General features: G+C 37.4%; 1 protein-coding gene across 6 annotated transcripts in view; it reads left to right on the top strand.

Moving 5' to 3' along the window:
- Positions 1-12,242, top strand: part of CASK (calcium/calmodulin dependent serine protein kinase) — a 524,745-nt gene that overhangs the window by 389,599 nt on the left and 122,904 nt on the right. For all 6 annotated transcript variants that reach the window (XM_037820735.1, XM_037820733.1, XM_037820731.1 and 3 more), the window contains exon 9: positions 1,981-2,064. In XM_037820735.1, the coding sequence (XP_037676663.1) occupies positions 1,981-2,064 (84 nt within the window). The remainder of the gene's footprint in view (positions 1-1,980; positions 2,065-12,242) is intronic.

Here is a 12,242-nt window from a genome sequence, read left to right as displayed (position 1 = left end):
TACCTCAGTAAAAAAAGAAAAGCAACCTAAAAAACTAAACAAAATACATTCAGAGCCCATCTACCTTTCACCCCTTTTATTGCTTCCACCTGGAATGTATTCTTGGTGGAAGCAATAAATTCTTCCTGAATTATTCCAGTATCCTCCTTTGTTAGTTTCCTAGGGCTTCCAATTACAAAGTACCACAAACTGGGTGACTTAAAACAACAGAAATTTATTCTCCCCATTCTGGAAGCCAGAAGTCCAAAATCAGGGTGCTGGTAGGACCATGATCCCTCCTGTAGTCTCTAGGAGAGGATCCTTCCTTGCCTCTCCTAGCTTCTAGTGGCCTCAGCATTCTTTGGCTTTTGGCAGCGTAATTCCAGTTTCTGCCTCCGGTCTTCCTCTGTCTTCACTTGGCGGTCTTCCCTCTGTGTTTATCTGTGTTTCTGTCTCTTTTCTTATATTGGTTTAGAACCTCATCTTAACTTGATTACATCTGCAAAGACCCTATTTCCAGATGAGATCATATTCACAGGTATTGGGGCTTAGGACTTCAACATAACCTTTGGGACTGACACAATTCAACCCATTACACCTCCAAACTGATCTTTTTCTTTTTTTTGTAAACCGTTCCCCCCATACAACCTGTTCTCATCACAACAGTATTCCTTTAGAATTAAGTCAGATCACATCACTCCAGTTCAAAACCCCAGTGGCTCCTACTTCCACTCAGAATAAAAGCCAAAGGCCCTGAATGGTCTTCCCCATGCTTGTTATCTCTCTAATCTGAACTACTACTCCCATCTCCCTTTGGTTATATCATGCAGACTCGTTGGTCTCCTCGCTGTTTCTTGAAAATGACAGGCACATGCCCACCTTTGGGCCTTTGGTTATTCTTTCTACCTAGACCACTCCCTTACCTCTTTTGGATGTCACCTTCTCAACTGGGCCTACTTTGACCACCCCATTTTAAATTGTAACCCACCCAATCCCTCTTACTCTGCTTTCCCTCTTACTCTGCTTTACTTTTTGCTTTATTCCATAGCACTTTTAACAGACTATATAAAGTATCTTTTTTTTCTTTTTTTTCCTCATCTTTTCCACTAGAATATAAACTACATGAGGGCAGGAATCTGTCAGTTTTATTTTGTGAATTGCAAGTGCACACAACAATGCCTGGCACATAGTAGGTTCTCAATATAAATTTATGAAATTGATAAATACTTACACTGTATAAACCTTCAGGAGACATTGACAAATTAGAGCAGAATTAAAGAGGATAAGAAGAATGACAAGTGGTTTGGAAATATGCATGAGGAATATCTAAGGCAACTAGAGACTTTATCTCGGAAAATAGGTTTAGTGGGAGCGTGATCTCCCTCTTAACTGTTGAAGGGTTGTTATATGGAAAAGATAGGGTGTTTACTCTGCGTTGCCGTAGAAGACAGAAGGAGTCTAAACAAGCTGGATTTGAGTGCAGGATGAGAAATAACTTTCTCAAAATTAGACTTTCTTTGAAATTGTAGTAGGCTGCCATAAAGTCGCAAGCTCCAACTGGGGGAGGCCAAACAGAATGCTCATCCATCAGGAATTCAAACAGAGCCTACATGGGAAGCATGGTTGAATTTGATGGTGTTGAAAAGTTTGTTCTGGTTCTAAGATTCTGTGATTTTTGTAATCAGATCATTATACCTTTATATAATGATAATTAATTATTTTAGCCATATAGCCATATATCTGAAAATTACATATCTGAAAAATGACCTGATACTTCAGCCCTTTATTATGCTGAAAATAGAATATAATTTTACTATTAGTTTTGACCTTTATATTTCTCATTTGAAAATATTTACCAGTATCATGAAATGAAATCTCCAGTCTCCTAGAATTTAATCTAAGTTTTACATATAAGAATTGGGGCTTTATTGTTTGCTTTAGATTGCGCTTCTTCACTTTTTTAAAAGGTTATATATGTTCATTAACTTTTCTCTTTTATAGGAGCGGGATCGTTATGCCTACAAGATTCATCTTCCAGAAACAGTAGAGCAACTGAGGAAATTCAATGCAAGGAGGAAACTAAAGGTAAATTAAAGAAATGAGCAAAAAGCCAGACATAGTTGATGATTATGTTTGTATTCTGTTTCAGTGCCCATAAATATATCCTAGTATTGGTCATTGCTTTTCTTAAAGCTAAATCTTCATTTCCAAATATTACCACCAAATTCAGTAAGATTTTGGTGTGTTTTGTTTTAAAATCATCTAAGGCAATATCTAAGTATTAATCTAAACAATATAATGAGGAGAAACTAAGATGGCGGCTAGGTGAGACAGGGCAAAAAAACACCTCTGTGAAAAACACTAGATAAAAACCAGAAAGTGACCCAGAATACCAGTTACAGCGATGCGCCAGCTGGACGAGGTCTGCTAGTATCACAGGGGCCGTATACTTGGTGAAACTGGGAGTCTGCATTCTGAAACGAGTGAGTAAGCTGGCTGGAAGACCTGCAGCCATGCGGCGGTGAGGGGAAGCCAGGGCTTGGCGTTTGGAGACCGACTGGCTCTTTTAAAAAAAAAAAGGAAAAACCCAGGAGCGGCTGCAGTTGCAGGAGTGGGAACCACGCAGTAAAACACAGCAAGAGGGCAAGAGGGGGCTGGGCCAGTCTCTCGGTGTCTGGCCTGGAGGATAGTCCGCTGCAGATACCCTCGGGGCCGGGGGAATGGAGGGGAGAGCCGGAAGCTGAAAGAAACCCCGCGGCTCGCAGCTGGCTCCCCGGAGGGCTGGATAAACTCCTGCCCGGGGCCGTGCCCACAGCCCAGTGCCCCGCCAGTTGTCCCAAAGCTGGGAAGGAGGAACTGTGCGAGGAGAGGGGGGTTGAGACGCCCCATTCAGCCATCTTTGCATCAGGCTGAGAGCGCCGCTGCACAGCCCAGCGGCCCGGGCCTTCCCTTGAGGGATGGTGCGCACTTGTAACGTAGCATGGCATTCCCTCGGCAGAGCTCCTGGAGGATCGCGGCTGGGAGGGGGTACCCACTCGGAGAACCCAGGGACACTACGCCAAGTCCGGTGGTTTGTGGGGCAGCAAGAGAGAGGGTCTGGGGCTGGAATGAAATGAAGGCTTAGACTCTTGCGGCGGCCTTGAATCTCCGGGAACCTGGGGGATTTGAATATTAAAGCTGCCCTTCCTCCCTGGCCACCCATACACACGCCCCACATTCAGGGCGGACAACTCCAGCAACACACTCAATCTGAGTTCTCCAACTGAACCCCACAAGAATCATTTCCCCACACACCGCAGGAACAAGGTTGAGAACTGACTTGAGCGGTATAGGTGACTCACAGATGCCATCTGCTGGTTAGTTAGAGAAAGTGTACGTCACCAAACTGTGTTTCTAAAAAATTAGATTGGTATCTTCTTTTTTACAACTTGAAAGAACCCTATCAAGCAAAGCAAATGCCAAGAGGCCGAAAACAGCAGAAAATCTTAATGCATATGATAAAACCAGATGATATGGAGAATCCAACTCCAAACACACAAATCAAGATATCAGAAGAGACTCAGTATTTGGCAGAATTAATCAAAGAACTACAATCGAGGAACAAAAACATGGCAAAGGATTCAAAGGACATCAAGAAGACCATCGCCCAGGATATAAGCGACATAAAGAAGACCCTAGAAGAGTATAAAGAAGACATTGCAAGAGTAAATAAAAAAATAGAAGATCTTATGGAAATAAAAGAAACTGTTGGCCAAATTAAAAAGACTATGGATATTCACAATACAAGATTAGAGGAAGTTGAACAACATCTCAGTGTCCTAGAAGTCCACAGAACAGAAAATGAAAGAACAAAAGAAAGAATGGAGAAAAAAATGGAAATGGATCTCAGGGATACGATAGACAAAATAAAACGTCCAAACTTAAGACTCATTGGTGTCCTATAAGGGGAAGAGAAGGGTAAAGGTCTAGAAAGAGTATTCAAAGAAATTGTTGGGGAAAACTTCCCCAACCTTCTACACAATATAAATACACAAAGCATAAATGCCCAGCAAACTCCAAATAGAATAAATCCAAATAAACCCACCACGAGACATATTCTGATCAGACTGTCAAATACTGAAGAGAAGGAGCAAGTTCTGAAAGCAGCAAGAGAAAAGCAATTCACCACATACAAAGGAAACAACATAAGACTAAGTAGTGACTATTCAGCGGCCACCATGGAGGCGAGAAGGCAGTGGCATGACATATTTAAAATTCTGAGAGAGAAAAATTTCCAACCAAGAATACTTTATCCAGCAAAACTCTCCTTCAAATTTGAGGGAGAGCTTAAATTTTTCACAAACAAATGCTGAGAGACTTTGCCAATAAAAGACCTGCCCTACTTCAGATTCTAAAGGGAGCCCTACCAACAGAGAAACAAAGAAAGGAGAAAGAGATATAGAGAATTTTAACAGACATATATAGTACCTTATATCCCAAATCACCAGGACACTCATTTTTCTCTAGTGATCACAGATCTTTCTCCAGAAGGGACCATAAGCTGGGACATAAAACAAGCCTCAATAAATTAAAAAAAAAAAAAATTGAATATACTCAAAGCATATTCTCCAACCACAATGGAATACAAATAGAAGTCAATAATTTTTGAACTGTAACTCCACTATTTACTTCCTACACGATATAAAATACACAAACTCTAATGACAAATCAGTGGTTTTGAACTCAACGTAAAATATGTAATTTTAGACAACTATATAAAGGTGGGGGAATGGAGGAGTATAGGAACATAGTTTATGTGTCCTATTGAAATGAAGGTGGTATCAAAGAAAAACAAGATTGTTATGGATTTAAGAGGTTAAATTTAAGCCCCACAGTAAACACAAAGAAATTATCAGAGAATATAACCATAGAGATGAAAAGTAGAGCATGGGTTAAGAGAAATGGGGGAAGGGGCAATGGGGAGTTAAGAAATGAGTGTAGGGTTGCTGTTTGAGGTGAAGGGAAATTTCTAGTAATGGATGGTGGGAAAGAGCACAACATCATTCTAAATGTGATTAATCCCACTAATGGAAGGCTAGGGAGGGGGGTGGAATGGGAAGATTTAGGCTGTATATATGTTTCCACAATTGAAAAAAAAAAAGACAGTCTAAATAGAAGACAATTGAATGCCAAGGATGAGCCTGGATGGGATTGGAGGATGGAGGACAGGAGGCTCAAAGGGACACAGTTGAGACATAAGGAAAAGGAAATATAGAATGTAAGCTTTGTATCATTGTTGAATCTATTGCACTTCTTAGCTGCGCTTAATGGGATTGCATAAAAGAATGTTCTTGTTCATGGGAAGTGTATACGTGAATTATAGTGTATGCTCAAGGATGTGTGCAGCTAACTCTCATATGTTCAGAAGACAGAGCAACAGATGATGGATGATAGATAGGGAGGGAGGGAGGGAGGGAAAGAAATAGCGATGTGACAGCATGTTAAAGTTGGTGGATTGGGCTATCGGGGGAGGGGGGTCAGGGTATGATGGAATTCTGTGTATGGGGTTAGTATTGTTTTTGCAACTGTTCCTATAACTTTGAATTCATTTCAAAATAATTATATATATATATATATATATATATATATATATATATATATATATAATGAATGAAAGATTAATCATATTTTACTTTCTATTGTCTTTAATTCTTTCTTAGCAGAGATATGGTTACTTTAAAAATAGTATTTTGCTGTTATTAGCCACTATTGTTGAATGTGAATCTAAGCCACATTTTCTCATACTTCAATATTTTGACAGAAAATGTGAGTTTAGTTCAATGGAAATAACACTGAATTAGAATTGGAACTAGGATTGAACAACCATCACACAGCAGTAAATAAAATCCCCACTGTCATGGTCTACTAGAAAATATTTTCAGATCATTTTCTCACCTTCTTTATTCTTCCTAAGTACCTTTCTCTCTTTTACCACTCTCCCTATTCTCTCCCCACAAAAAAAAAAAAGAAGAAGAAGAAGAAGAAAGAAAGAAAAATGATAATTGCCCCATATAGGGAGTTCATTTGACATTAAAAGTACTGAAAAAGACCCAGCATAAAACGATGGAGCCTTTTTTTAGTATGGGGAGAAAATGCTATGTGACCACACACACACACACACACACACACACACAGGTAGCAGAAAAATTCCATTATATTATAATAAAAGTAGCTTATCTTTAATTATTATAAAAAATATTAACTCTTTCCTCTTAAGTGGTTGATTGGATAATATTCCTGCTTATAGGGCTTCTGCCAACTATAAAACTTTTTCTTAAGTATTTTCAGATGTCATAAATTGTAATAATTGTATTAATTCATTGTTATTCAATCCCTGAAATTTGACAATTATTGTATATAACTTGAGATTTACAAGAATGTTTATATGAATTTTTTAGGCCACAATATTATCCTATAGAGCTGAACTGTCCAACTTGGACACTAGCCAGATGCAGCTATTTAAATTAATTAAAATTAAATAAAATTAGAATGTCAGTTCCTCAGTCACACTAACACATTTCTAGTGCTCAATAACCATATGTGGCTAGTGGCTACCATATTGGACAGCACAGATATAGAACAGTTCCATCACTGCAGAAAGTTCTATTGTACAGCACCACTATAGAGCAAGGGAAATTTTGAAATGTCATTGTTGGTGATGATTATTCCCAGTTAAGCCTTTCTCCTAATTCTTTTTGCAGTTAGAGTTTCAAACTGGCTCTTCTCTATTTGCTTTCAAAATCCATGACAAAAAAAAAAACATAACATTATTAATTATGTTCTGTTTGAGATGGTTCCCAGGGAAGTTTCCCAAGATTTTTATTTCTTTTCCTTGGTAAACACCTGAACCACGGTTTTCTCTAATACAAAAGAAAAAACCATTATTGTCTAAAGTGAAATTTGGTCTGCTGTTTTTGAAATTAGTTTCCCTCCAAAGAAACTATTAATTATACTTTTTTCTCAACTTTTTCCTGCTCTTTTTCATTTGAATGCTTCTTTGGCCTCATGTAACATCATACTACCTGTGGTTGAACCTTTCCTTGCCCAGGTACAGGCCTTTCACCATAAGGTTCAGCCTTGTTCCATCACAAGAAATACATTCTGTACTTCTCTCAGTGCCACAGAATCAAACTGGGGCCTAAAATAGCCAAAGTGATGACTAAGATTCATTTGGACAGAGCCAAGCTGTGACAACATAGAGGAGTCATGTGGAGTTACCACATCCCCTTGCAAAGCTATTTAAAGATTCAAGACCCACCAAACAACCTAGAATTAGGAGCATCAGCAGGGTCATGCTTGAGTTTTTTTCAGGCTATATTCCTTTGAGTGGTTCATTCACCCTGGTTAAAGCGTGTTATGCCTACCCTCCTCAGAAAACTAATTCCCCTCTCTTTGCCTTTTCTGCAAGTTCTAGAACAGGAATTACAATTTCTCTGGATTTCAGAGTCCACCATATAGCTCATTTTCACAAATGAATGGTGTTCTAGTTTGCTAATGCTGCCGGAATACAAAACGCCAGAAATGGATTGGCTTTTATAAAGGGGGTTTATTTGGTTACACAGTTACAGTCTTAAGGCCATAAAGTGTCCAAGGTAACACATCAGCAATAGGGTACCTTCACTGGAGGATGGCCAATGGCGTCCGGAAAACCTCTGTTAGCTGGGAAGGCATGTGGCTGGCGTCTGCTCCAAGTTCTGGTTTCAAAATGGCTTTCTCCCAGGATGTTCCTCTCTAGGCCTCAGGTCCTCTTCAAAATGTCATTCTCAGTTGCTCTTGGGACGTTTGTCCTCCCTTGGCTTCTCTGTAGCAAGAGTCTGCTTTCAACGGCCGTCTTCAAACTATCTCTCATCTGCATCTCCTCTCTCAGCTCCTGTGCGTTCTTCAAAGTGTCCCCCTTGGCTGTAGCAGCTTGCTCCTTCTGTCTGATCTTATATAGTGCTCCAGTAATTTAATTCAGACCCACCCAATGGGCGGGCCAACACCTCCATGGAAATTATCCAGTTAGAGTCATCACTCACAGTTGGGTGGGGCGCATCTCCACAGAAACACTCAGAGAATTACAGTCTAATCAACACTAATATGTCTGCCCACACAAGATTACATAATGGCGTTTAGGGGGACATAATACATTCAAACTGGCACAAATGGCTAGGTGTCCATCCTTCTATTCAGACACTATTTTTAAGCTCTTCAAATGGTCAGCGACAACTTAATTTTTATGACTCTCTTTGAAGTGATTAAAAGGGAAGTTCACAGAAATCAGTTAAAAGTCCTTTTGTTGTTTAGTCAGAGGTGGGAAATTTTTATTATTGGTGGAAAGAAGAGAGAAAGGATGGGGAGTTATTAATGGGTAAAGAGTTTTCATTTGGGATGATGAAAAAATTTTGGAAACAGATGGTAGTGATGGTTGCCCAACATTGTGAATGTAATTAATGCTACTGTATGCTTAAAATGGTTAAAATGCCAAATTTTGTATTATGCATATTTTACCACAATAAAAAGAGAGTGTAAGGGAAAAAAAAGATGAAGGAGTATAGCATTATGGGAAAGAGTGGGCTTTGGAGCTAGATTACTTTGTATGTATCCTGATTCTGACACTACTAGTTGTGTAACCTTGAACAGATTGTTTCAGTTCTCTGTGCCTTAATTTCCTGATCTATAAAATGGGGATAGCAATAGCCAATTCATAGGGTTTTAACAATTTAATGAATTATTATTACAGCATTTATAACAGTACCTGACAGTAGTAAGTTCTCTGTAAATATTATTTGCTATTAACATTATTATCGGTCTAATTATTTTATTATTATTTTAATTTTAATATCTTGATTTGGTACCCTATTTATAAATAGCTGTAATTCCTAAATGGGTATTCCATGCCATTTTAGATTTTTTCCAGTCATTGACATTAACAGTTTTGAGGTTTTTAAAAGCTTTTTTTCTTCTTTTTAATTAGAGAGGTTGTGAGTTTGCAGAACAATCATGCATAAAATACAGGGTTCCTGTATACCACCCACCACCAACACCTTGCATTGGTGTGGAACATTTGTTACTATTAATGATAGCACTTTTTACAAATAATTGTACTATTTTTTAATAGTCGTTACCTTTGTTAGAATTGATGAAAGATTATTAAAATAGTTCTATTGTCCATTATTTACCTTAGGTGTATTTTTTCCCCATATACTACTCTATTTTTACTACCATGTATTAGTATCATACATTCGTTATAACCCATGAAAGAACATTCTTCTACTTGTATTATTAACTATAGTCCATCATCTACAATAAGGTTTACTGTGTTGTACAGTCCTGTGTTTTATCTTTTAATTTCCATTTCAGTAATATATACATCCTAAAGTTTCCTCTTTTAACCACATTCACCTATTTAGTTGATTAAACTCACAGTAAAGTGCTACCATCACCACCATCCATTTCCAAATCTTTCCCATCAGCCTAAATAGAAATTCTGTACAAGCTAAGCATCAACTCCCCATTCTCTAACCCCAACCTATCTCTTGATAACTTATATTCTAGATTCTAACTCTGTGAGCTTACTCATTATAATTTGTTCATAACAGTGATATCATACAATATTGTCCTTTTCTGTCTGGCTTATTTCACTCAACATAATGTCCTCAAGGTTCATCCATGTTGTTCCTTCTTACAGCTGAATAAAATTCCATCATATGTATATTCCATATTTCGTTTATCCATTCATCAGTTGATGGACAGTTGGGATGTTTCCATCTTTTGGCAATTGTGAATAATGCCACTATGAATATCAGTGTGCAAATGTCTGTTCACGTCCCTGCTTTCAGTTCTTCTGAGTATATACCTACTAGCGGGATTGCTGGATTATATGGCAGTTCTATGATTAGCTTCCTGAGAAACTGCCAAATTGTCTTCCATAGTGGCTGTTCCATTTTACATCCCTACCAGCAGTGAATAAATGTTCCTATTCTCCACATCCTCTCCAAAACTTGTGAACTTCTGTTTGTTTAATAGTGTCCATTCTAGTAGGTGTGAAATGATATCTCATTGTGGTTTTGATTTGCATTTCCCTAATAGTTAGTGATATTGAGCATCTTTTCATGTGCTTTTTAGCCATTTGTATTTCATCTTTGGAAAAATGTCTACTCAAGTCTTTTGCCCATTTTTTAATTGGGTTGTTTGTCTTTTTATTGTTATCAGATTACTTTATATATTCTGGATATTAAACCCTTACAGATATATGGTTTCCAAATATTTTCTCCGATTGAGTAGGTTGCCGTTTCACTTTCTTTACAAAATCCTGTGAAGTTTTTAATTTTAAGGTGGTCCCATTTATCTATTTTTTTCTTTTGTTACTTGTGCTTTGGGTGTAAAGTCTAAGAAACCATTGCCTACCACAAGATCTTGAAGATGCTTTCCTACATTTTCTTCTAGGAATTTTATGGTCCTGGTTCTTATATTTAGGTCCTTCATCCATTTTGAGTCAATTTTTGTATGAAGTGTGAGATAAGGGTTCTCTTTCATTCTTTTCATTCTCCCAGCACCATATGTTACAGAGACTATTCTTTCCTAGTTAAGTGGACCTGGAAGCTTTGTTAAATATCAGTTGGCCATAGTTGTAAGGGTCTATTTCTGAACTCTCAATCTGATTCCATTTGTCAGTATATCTATCTTTATGCTAGTACCACGCAGTTTTGACCACTGTAGCTTTGTAAGATGCTTTAATGTCAGGAAGTGTGCCTCCTCTAACTGCATTCTTCCTTTTGGCTATTCAGGGCCCCTTACCCCTCCAAATAAATTTGATAATTGGCTTTTCCATTTCTTAAAAGTAGGTTGTTGAAATTTTGATTGGGATTGCATTGACTCTGAGGTCACCGCCATCATCTTGCATCACCTCACCTCTTAAAAGCTTTTTAAAAATGTATAGAACACCAAAAATTTCACTGAATAGTTTCTGTTTATGTATTTCTTCCAAAGTAAATATACTTAGACTTTTATCATCATTTTGATCATTTTCCCTCACAATATCTAGAAAGAGAGACTCTTATATTTGTGATATACTTCCCTTCCCTTCCATTATTTCCTCTAGTACCATATCTGTTATATAATATATATTCTTTAGAGCAGTGGCTCTCAAAGTACAGTCCCTGGAGCAGTAGCAGCAGCATCACCTGGGAACTTATTAGAACTGTAAATTCTTAGGCCCTGGTACAATCAGGCAAGTAAAGCAAATAAAGGCATCCAGATTGGAAAAAATAGTAAAATTGCCTTTATTCACAGCTTTCAAGTTCCTGCATATAGAGAATCCTAAGGAATCCACATAAAACTATTAGAGCTAATAAACAAGTTCAGCAAGGTCCCAGTATATAAGATCCGTATACAAAACTGAATTTTATTTCTATATATGAGCAATGAGCCTTTTGAAAAGTGAAATTAAGAAACAATTTCATTCACAATAGCATCAAAAATAATTAAATATTTAGAAATAAATTTAACAAACAAAATGTAAGATTTGTACAAATAACTGCTGAGAGAAATTAAAGGCGATCTAAATAAATGAAGAAATATTTCAGGTTCATGGAATGGAAAACTCAATATTGTTCAGATGGCAATTCTTCCCAAATTGATTTTTAGATTCAACACAATCCCTATCAAAATATTAGCACAAATTGACAAGCTGATCCTAAAATTTATATGGAAATGAAGAGGATCTAGACTAGCCAAAACAGTCTTGAAAAAAAACAGAACAAAGTTGAAGGACTCATACTTTTTGATTTCAACAATTACTATAAAGCTCAGTTATCAGGACAGTGTGGTGCTAGTATAAGAACAGAAATGTAGTTCAATGGAACAGAATTGAGAGTTCAGGAATAAACTCATATTTATGGTCAGTTAATTTTGGTCAAAAGTTCTAAGGCAATTAATGGAAAAAGGATAGTCTTTTCAACAAATGGGGCTGGAACCATGGGGTGTCCAAATGCAAAAAGATGAACTTAGACCCTTATCTCTGATCATAAACAAACGTTAATTCAAAATGGATCATAGACCTGAATTTAAGAGCTAAAACTATAAAACTTTTAGAAGAAAACATGAAGAAAATCTTTATGACTTCAGGTTAGGCAAAGAGTTTTTAGATACCACATCAGAAGCACAAGCCATAAAAGACAAATTTGATAAATTGGACTTTGTTAAAATTTTTAAATTTTGCTCTTCAAAGGGCACCATTAACA

The sequence above is a fragment of the Choloepus didactylus genome, chromosome X (assembly GCF_015220235.1).
Source record: "Choloepus didactylus isolate mChoDid1 chromosome X, mChoDid1.pri, whole genome shotgun sequence".
Lineage (NCBI taxonomy): Eukaryota > Metazoa > Chordata > Mammalia > Pilosa > Megalonychidae > Choloepus > Choloepus didactylus.
Note: the sequence above shows the minus strand (reverse complement) of the source record. Positions and strands in the feature narration are given on the sequence as shown.